General features: G+C 33.9%; 1 protein-coding gene across 1 annotated transcript; it reads right to left on the bottom strand.

Annotated features, from left to right (window-relative positions):
- Positions 1-5,997: 5,997 nt before the first annotated feature.
- Positions 5,998-9,451, bottom strand: LOC18050571 (WAT1-related protein At4g15540). Its single transcript, XM_006446381.2, has 7 exons — positions 9,261-9,451; positions 9,088-9,156; positions 8,883-8,996; positions 7,179-7,416; positions 6,772-6,930; positions 6,534-6,685; positions 5,998-6,250 (listed from the first exon to the last, which is right to left on the bottom strand). The coding sequence occupies exons 1-7, from the start codon at positions 9,449-9,451 to the stop codon at positions 6,088-6,090; spliced, it is 1,086 nt and encodes a 361-aa protein (XP_006446444.2). The 3' UTR covers positions 5,998-6,087.
- Between the last annotated feature and the right edge of the window lie 870 nt (positions 9,452-10,321).

The raw sequence follows: 10,321 nt of genomic DNA, 5'->3' as shown, positions 1-10,321 counted from the left end.
AAAAACATTAAAATGTATTATTATTATCATTTTTTCTTTAATATTGTAATTGTTGTTGTTGTTATTTAGCAATGTCATTATTATTATTATTATTATTCATAATTATTAATTTACTTTCACTTATTAACGTGTGCTTATTCAGATATGATATAGACGAAAGTCCAGTTGAAATGGACTGCTTTGACTTAGCGGATGAGAATGAGTTTGCTCTTCCTGATTTGAATGATGAGGTTCGCATCGAGCAAGTGACGGCAATAGAAGATTTTGTTGAGATGATGGCAACAAATGACGATAAAGATGTCTTTCCAGATAAATGTTCATAAAATAATATTAAAAATGATTTACCTTATGCTGATAGCGAAGGAGAGGTTAATGAAGTTGTTGACGTTGTGAGATGTCGTATCATCTTTTTGTACTCCGTCATAGGCACACAAGATTGAGTTTTTGTATATTTTGTATAAATGTGATACTAACATAGTGACAATGCCATGTATAAAGTATAACTCAACTATCTATCATGGCACTTTGTTACTGTAGTTATTATTTTTGTTCTTTTTGTGTATATAGGCGACTGGTAGATGTATAGGTTGATGAAATTCAGTCAAATTGTGATTGTGACCAACTGTAAGTTGTAGAAATGCATATGTGACTGTTATTTAAGTTATGGTGACATTCTTGTTAGTGTTATTTTCCAATTCAATTAACTGATATTAATGTTTTTTAGGTCTCGGCATAAATTATAATGTTTGTTATTTGTGTTGCCGGTTGGGTGACAAATAACTTGATGGAGATTAGTATAGTTTGTTGTTGAGAGAAGTAAATTATGTTTTTGTAGTTTTTTATTTCACCTCTAGGCAAACATCCTGTAATTTGGGGAGACAACATTTATCTGCTTGTCCCCCCAAATTACAGAATGTTTGGCTCGAAATTACAGAAACAAGTATTCTGTAATTTGGGGAGACATGATATTGTCTCTCGTGCAATAGTGCTTGTCTCCCCAAATTACAAAATGCTTGTCTCGAAATTACAGTGAGTATTCTCAAATTTGGAGAGACAAGCATCGAGCCAAGCATTCTGAAATTTGGGGAGACAAGCTGTTGTCTCCTGTGCAACAATATTTGTCTCCCGAGAGATAAATGCTCGTCTCCCGAGAGATAAATGTTGTCTCCCCAAATTACAGGATGTTTGCCTAGATGTGAAATTAAAAACAACAAAAACATAATTTTCTTCTCTCAGCAATAGACTATATTAGTCTCCACCAGCAAGGGATTCAATTTTGCTACAAAAACCAAACCACCAATATTTGACACAAGCTACTATCAACTTATAATACAACACAGATTCTCACCAACCAACATCTTAATAAAATTACAAAAAGAAGGCAACTCTTGATTCTCACCAAGCAACAATCAACTCATTAACACAAGGTATTAAAACAGACATAATAACAATCTTAAATATATTAATGGAAGTTCGGTCGACACAAGATTCAGTAATTAATATAAAAGATTAATATATCATTTATAACATAACATCACCGTTAAATATGTCAATAGCAATCTTCCTCCTAAAATATTGTCCATGCTAACTGTCAAAATTAAATTGTAGCTTGAACATTAAGTACATCGTAAACATTAACATAAACACCCCACAACCGCCGCTTACGGGCTATTGTTGAGGCACATCATCAACGCTCATCAGTTCCGTTCCGCACAATGTAAGTTTGGCCGGATGTCGTAAAACCCAACATCTTCCAGCCATTGGGGAAAGATAACTTGAAGTGGCTTCAAAAGCTGACAATACGTTTTGTCATCGCGAAACTCCTTCATTAAGTCATAGATCGACATCTGCTTGCGCCGGAAGTCTACTCGGGGTACTGTTGTGCAAATTTTAATGTACTCGCAAGCGCACGAATCTATAGTAGTATAGATCAATGGTGACGAGTGTCGATCCCACGAGGAGGTGGATTTTAATTGTGTAGAATTAATTTTGTAAATGGGTGATTGGATTTGTGGTGGAAATGATTTGGGATATGCTAAAACTTAAATTAAAATGGTGAGAATAAATTCTAAAATTGGAATTGAAATGACGAGAATAAATTGAAGAGAATTCTATTAAAATGACGTACTTGGGTATCTGGATCCGTATCAACATGCATCATGGGCTAAATAATCCTTATTAATGCCAATTAAATCATGAGGGGGGAATCCACACCTCATGAACCACGCTCTAATCAATATGGTGCTAAGGGCTTATCGTGCCAAATAATAATAACCTTATACTAGAGAGCCGGTGTAACCAAGGCGGTATCTAGCAAGATTATTATTATTTATCGACGAGAAGTCAAAACATCCACAAAAACTAGAGGGGAAGAGAAAATAAATTTACCAAATTAAATCCATGACACATGTTGAGACTTCAGCTTCAACTCAAGCTTGAAAGAAAATTAGCCACTCATAATTGAACTAGGGGCAAAATGGAAATTTATTAAAATATGAAGAAAATACAAGATGGAGAAGGAATTACATAAAATGGATCCCAAAAATGGATTCAGAGATATCAAATTAGGGGGGGGAAGCCCCCTTTTTATAGATACATGGAGTAAATCATGGCCATCGGATTAAAAACAGTTTGGACGCTCAGGATTGCGCCACGTCATCAGTCAACAGTCCACGGTTTGACCACGCGGATGAACAGTAACACGGTTTGACTCGGATGAACAGTAACGCGGTTTGGTTGAAAATAATCCTGTGTGATGCATGTACCGTACGCGAGATTTTTCATCCACTGATATGCTGCCACGTCACCATCAACAGTACATAAGAATTTTAGCCCAACAGGATCGTGACACATCATCGGTCAATGCCACGTCATCGATCCGTCTATGTGAACAGTGTTGTGAACAGTAATGTATACAGTACCATATACGTGAATAGTACCATACATGTGAATAGTACCATTTTTCTTTTTATGCTCCTCCTAAGGTTTTCGACAGTCCTGAGTTCAAAAGTGATGTCCGTTTTGCCGTCTGATCTCTCCTTTATTGTGAAATGACTATAATGCCTCTAAAATACATAAAATACTTAATTAAAATAAAACAAACGGAATTAAATCAAAAGAAGGTTAAATTCATGAAAGTAAAGGTGTTAGTAAGACTTGAAATGTAAAATGACGATTTTCTCCTTTATAAATATGCATTTTCTAACACTCAACAGGTACAACCCAATGGTTGTCTTCCAAGTTAATTGGAATTAAAACCTGTAGATGGCCATAAGAATTCCTATCCAATGTTAAGATATCATAAAATCTTGAAATTATTATTATCAGAACTATATTGAACCATGTAGGAACACACACCATATCACCGACAGCGAAGCAAAGCATGCGCAATGGCCGCTTGTCGCGTGCACGATGAGTGCGCTCGTCACGCACTCGAGAAGCACACGTCCCGCGCGCAACGACTGCTTCTCACACGGGCGATGGGTGCTGAAACGCGAACGAGACGAGCGCTCATCGCGCACGCGTTTCAATGTTTGTCGGGTGAGCGTGCATGTTTCTCCACTCATCGCGCGTGCAACGACTGCTTCTCACACGGGCGATGGGTGCTGAAACGCGTCGCGCACGCGTTTCAATGCCCGTCGCGCGAGCGTGCACGTTTCTCCACTTATCGCGCCGCAATTTTACAGAATTCGTAAATGCGTTTTAAGCCGTTTCTCGCAGATTTGTCGTGCTATATGATGAGCTTACAAAATTTGTCTTCCCATCAATGTGCCATTCTACTTAATCTACTTAAAATGAGACAAACAAACCGTAATAGGCATTTTGTCGAACACCTCATGTGCCATTTTTTACCTATCAATTTAATAAAGCTGTTTTTGATATTCACACAACAAATCAATCCTAATACTCATCTATAATCAATCTTACACTCATCTAGCTATTAATATCATTTCATTTCATTTCGGTATAAATAAATATGGTTAAAAAAGAAAAAGAAAAATGATTTATATAAAAGGAAGAAGGAGATGGGTTGAATCCAACTTTTTAGTCTAAATATTGAGTACTTACAGTAGTAATTAATTAAAAGAGCAGCTGGGCTTGAGAAAATGCTTGTTCCTTTCCTGTAAAATTAAAAAAAAGCATATAAATTAATTGATTAATGGAGAATGGGGGGAAGCAAGTATTGTGTAATGTGTGTAGAATATATAGATGGAGGAGAGTCATAATATCAAGAGCTGCAACTTATTCTGGAAAATTCGGCCAAAATGGGGAGAGCAAACCGTTTTTGTTTTTTTATGTCATAATATTTATTTATTTATATATGAAATACAAAAATAATATTTTATTACTTTATATTATAAATTAAAAACAACAATATATGTGTGTATTTTACTTAATTGCTCGTCTCTACATTTTTTTTTAAAAAATAATGGAATGAGGAAAAAACCTTTCCAGAGAGAGAAAGGTGATGAGGAAAAAAGAGAGAGATTCATTCGTACTAGAGATAGACCTTCTCACCAAAAAAAAAAAAAAGCACATGAACATGGTGATTTTTTTTATTTTTTATTTTGTTAAAATGAGAAACAAAAAGAGTTTGCAATATAAACATAGCCAAGATTACCGGTAACTTGACAAAAATATTGCGGCCAAAATTGGCGAAGGTAGAGTCACGTGCTGCCGGAGATCAATTTGCTATCAAAAGCTCGTCCACCCACCGTCGATTGTTGCCGGAAAAGTCAAGACCTAGGTTGAATTTGGAGAGAAGTATGGTACCCTATTTTTGTCCATAAACACAGTCATTGGTAAAAGCACCCGTATGAAGTTGTTGGTGCCAAATCTTAGGCTTTGGTTTAAGTGGTTTGGATATTTTAGTAATTTTACAAGTCAACTAACGGTCAAACCGTATGTATACTAATGATAGGGGAGGTAAGTGAGAATATAATCAAACTCACCATCTAAGTGAAATTATATCAAACCTCAGGGGAAGTTTCTGAAAATTGCCCAATTTGTGACATTACTTTGAAAATGTAGTAGTAGGCATGGTGGACTCTTGAGCCTGACGTATGACCCAATGTTTTTCAGACGTGGGCCTTTTGGGACTCACGAGTGAGCCTTATAACTTTTGCAGCTCTAGTGAGTTGGTCTTTGAAGGATTGGCAAATGGCAAGGGACCTTTATGGTTGAAGTCCATGTGTTCCTCTGTTATTGCCTGTCATGCGAGGTGACCCTCTGCTTTAGGTAAAATGATTATCTCCTGATCTGATTTTTTTTAAATTTTTTAAAAATTTTTTATCATGTGTCTTTTAGTGATAGTGTATGGGTAAGATTCAACTTCTTTTATTAGTTTATTTATTAATTATCAATTAACAATTGAGTTATTTAAGAGATGATCAGATCATGAGAGAATCATGATCCCTGCTTTAGGAATCCACTTGAACCGGCTGGTTTTTATGGGCCAATGAGGGGAGATTACTTCGTACATTGTGTCATTTTTTTTTCCCTGCGTTGCATGCAAGCCTATTGATAAAGAGGACAGCCTAGGTATTTTAACGGGAAAAAAAATAAAAACCAACAACAAATAAGAGCAGCTTGACCGATTAAATGAATCAATTCCTGGGCATGCCCCAGTATTCCTCGTGCAAGCTCTTACAAATAACAGTAAGAGGACTGTTTTACTAAGTCTAATTACAAAAAGTCAAGCCAATAGTAGCTAAAAATATTAGCCACTGCGTTCCCTTCTCCATAAATATGAGAGCATTTGAAGAATTCAAGTTTAAGACGAGAATGCAATTCAACCAACGAACGTAGAGATCATAACGAGGGCAATAATGATAATTTAAATGCTGAAAATTAATAAGGACATCAAGAGAATCGCATTCAAACTAAATATGATACTAGCTCTTAGATGTGATAGCCTCTAAAATCATAACAATAGCATACAGCTCAGTGAAAAATAATGAATAAACTACTAAAGGCATTGGAAAATAACCCCCCCCCAAAAAAAAACTATTAACTTCAATTGATAGTGCATCCAAGCGGTTAGCGATAAGATATTTGATACCGTACAATCTTTATATATCTTCAATTTTAAGGGCTTTGCAACAATGAGATTTTACTAGAGTCTTCGTTTTCCCCTTCTTCGTCATTGAATGAGATTTTACTAGAGTCTTCGTTTTCCCCTTCTTCGTCATTGGCCTTTCCCCATATTACAACATAAAACCCAACACATATTATTACTCCTCCAATCACACTGCATGCAGCAGAAGGAATTACAATCAAGAAAAACATTAAGAAATCATATAAAAACAAAAATGAATTTGGATTCTGTGCTGAGTTGATAAGTTTTTTTACATTTTTTTAATAATGTTATGATAAGTAGTTATTAGATAATAAAAAATAAAAATTTAAATCTTAATTATAAATTGTTATAAATACACATATGATAAAAGATTTTAAAAAGCTCAGCACCGATTCGAAATTCAAAACAGAGACTAGCAAGCCAACTAGTGCGGAGTTGATTATAATAGTAATACCTCCCTAGATGGAGAGACTCGCCAAGGAATATGAAACTCATAATTGCTGCAATGGCAACTGATAAAGGCTTAAAAATTGCTGTGTACACAGGGCCTTTCATGTGTAAGCCAAATGTATGCACAACAGTACTCAATGTTAATCCAAAGAATGCCTGAAACAAAAATAAAAGAATCTTTCATTAGACATTTCAATTGATCCCTTTCTTTGGAATTCAAGCCTTTTCTATTGGATTCTTACCGAATAGACAATGGAAGCCAATTCTATATCAGGTTTTATCCTCCAAGCACTCAAATTTGACTCTCCCAGGAAACATATCGGCGCAGATATAATTGTTGCAAACACGCAGTAAAGCAATGTTACGACAAATTCTGCTGGGTATAACTTTATAATTTGGGTCTGTTAAAAAGTCACAGAATTCAAAAAATCTTTATATGAAAGTATATTAAAGAATGAATGTTATAATTTTACAATAATGCTAAAAGTCCCATTTGGATTCTAAATGGATATGATAGTTTTATCAGTAACTGTAACATCATGGTGTGATTAATAATTTACCCAGTGTAGTACTCTAAATCAGCTGGCACATTAGTTGGGATTACTCATATGCTGAAATTCCGAGCATTATTAATATTTTTGTTACTTACCTGTATAATGTACCAGACTGAAATAAGTAGGTTCTCCATAAGAAGCAAAAGGCCACCCATGACCCATTTTGATTGTGTTGATTGTAGAGGCCATTGAAGAGATTGCAAAGCTGTTGATGAAGGCGATATGATTGTTGGGCCTTTGTAAAGAACCACCAGCATTGCTCCTGATACTGACACCACTGTGCCAATTATTTTAGCCCAAGTGCCTAAACTCCTCAATGCTAGTTTTTCCATCCTATTTTGGAAAATAGGAACGGGAAAAAAATAAAAGTGAAAAAGTGATAGTTGACGGTGATGGCTGAGGACATATTCACCAAAAACAAAAATGATCAAGAATAATGGATCAAGGTCACCAACATAAAGCTACACGACAAGTTAGCCATTCTTTTGGGTAATTTCCACGCAGGTCCATGTTTGTTCCAAATAAAAAAAAAAAAAAAAAGTCTAATTTTTATGATGATATCCCACATAGTAAGGGAGGACAAAATCTGACCAAATACAATATGCGACGTGTTTTACATCCAAAATAGATAATATTTACTTAACTGTTAAGCTTAGATCACGATTACATTTAGTCTAAAAATCATATTCATGACTCGATATGTAGATAGATAAGTGTAGTTATTAGGGATCGCATAATTTATATAGAACTGAAATAAGAGGTAAAATATTATTTTATATTTTTATTACATATGGTCTAAAAACTCATATAAACGTTTGGGACTTTGTTGACATTTTAAATAAAATTAGGGACATAAGTGAGTGCGAGTGAACTTACTTTCTAATGAGGCAATTCACACTTTCACACAACATCATGGATATTGGCAAACTGTAATTGCTAACCCTTGTGCATTGTTACAATTAATTAACAGTACTGAATGCGTCAATGGACATAAAGTCATAAATGATCAAACAAACGCAGAAACATATAAATGAATTAATTGATGAATTTGACAAACTGTCTAGGAATTTTATTCTAGCAGTTGTTAAGTCGCTACTATTTTTGTTGTCTATTCCACTAATTTTCACTATTCCATAAAAAATCTAAAGCAAAGAAGTGGAAAGTTCAGAAACGATGAGATATTTCAAATAAAAAAATGTTGTAGAACCATGACATGACATATATATAATAGGGGAGAAATTTTAGAATACATTTGAGGTACTATATTAGCTATACAATAAGCAAACGATATTATAATATGTATATATTTATTTTGAAGAACCAACATGCAATTGATAATTATATAAAATTCAAATACACTTGTCGTATATGCATTAATTGGTTATATTACTTCCAATTTATTCTAAAATTTCTCATAATATAGACTTTTTTTTTTAATGGCCAATCATTTAGATATTTTATTATCTTTTATCCGCATGCTTTTTATCCATTTTCTTTGTCATGGAACATCATAGGCGTATCAAAATAATTTCAGTGGTGTATAATCAATTTAAGAAAATACAATAATAATAAAAAAACAACGCTACCCTCGTAATTTTGTAAAAGAATCACATAGACTTTTCTTTTTGGAAAATAATCATAATTTTTTGACAATTATGTTCATAAACTATGATGATCAAATTTTATTTCATTTGAGTATAATTGTCTAAAAAATAATTTTGTATGACTACTTTTAAAAGTAAAAATGTTTCCGTGACTATTTCGCCAAATTCCGTATGTTGATGTGAAAATGAACGAACCTGAAAATGATGGCAAGGGTGAAGGTAAACCCAGGAGTGAGATTGCTGATCATTGAGGCAAGAGTTGGAGAGCTATATGCTATGCCTGTATAGCCAAGAATCCGAAGCAAAGAACTGCTCTCCCAAAAAAAAAGGTAAAAATTCAAGAAAGTTAATTAAAACAAAACAAATCAATCAAAGCTTTGTTTCCAAAAATTCTACAAACCCAATGAGGCTAAGAAGGCAGATTCTGGAAATGACAGGAAACTTTAACAAAGGAAGCGACGCCGTAGTACTGGATAAAAATCAAACTCAAATATTAACAAATGAAAGATGATTTTTTTATATTAATGATCTGATGATCAAAAGAAGAATGAGAGAATAATAGTTAGTAAGGACCTGCGAAAGATGAAGGGAAACAGAAGGAGAACAAGAGTAGCAGTAGCAGAAGAATAGAAGATGAAGACAAAATAGCTCATTCCTTTGTTAGTAGCTAACTTGAATAGAATGTTTAAGCCTACGTTTGTGCACTCCGCTACCACCATGGCTGTGAATAACAAACCATCCTTGTATGAGTTGCTCCTTTCCATCTCTACACAGTGCACGCACTCTCTCTCGTTCTCTAAAAATGGCAAGATTTCACTCTTTAACTGCTCTTACCAACCATTGAAAAAATAAACAATGATAATTATAGGAATTTTGTCTTTATTGATGACTATCGAAAGAGGAAGATGTTATTCATTGTTGATGCCAATTTACACGTTAATTTTGAACTAAATATATATTTGGGTTTGAGAAGATGTTTCTTGAAAAATTTAGTTAATAATTCATTGTTGCCGAGTGCTGTCTGCCTAAATATTTTCATAAGCTCTATCAGTCTTGCTATTTTCTATTCTTTTATTCATAGACAATGAGACTCAGTTTTCAATATCATCTTATTTTTAATTAAATGTATACGTATGCATATTAATTATTCTAGTTTTGATTATGCAGGAAAATAATATAAATGGAGGGAAACCCCAATAGCAACAAAGATTATGAGCATTAATTAAAAATCAAATTTGTAAAATTATTTTGGGAAAGAACTCTAATTTTGTGAAGAAAATGACTATAGTTGCCTTGGTTTAAAAGGTCATCATTATTACTTGTCATGTTGATCTCCACATTCACCTCTTATCATCCAAATTGAAATATTGATACCGTCAAGAGGTGACAATGAAGAATGATTTTTCTATTTGTTGTGTTGAATTTATTTCAATTGAAGTATGCGTGCCTTTTTCTTATGAGTAATGATACAGCCACAAACTCTTGTACAAACTTATTTTGTACAAACTGATGTGGCATGATAAGATTGGTTGAATTGAATATCACTTGGCCCACATGATTTGTTTTTATTAATTTATATTTTCATTCAACCAATGAAATCATGCCACGTCAGTTTGTACAAAATAAGTTTGTAC

This window comes from Citrus clementina, unplaced genomic scaffold (genome assembly GCF_000493195.1).
Source record: "Citrus clementina cultivar Clemenules unplaced genomic scaffold, Citrus_clementina_v1.0 scaffold_2, whole genome shotgun sequence".
Lineage (NCBI taxonomy): Eukaryota > Viridiplantae > Streptophyta > Magnoliopsida > Sapindales > Rutaceae > Citrus > Citrus x clementina.
This window is presented reverse-complemented; position numbering and strand designations above follow the sequence as displayed.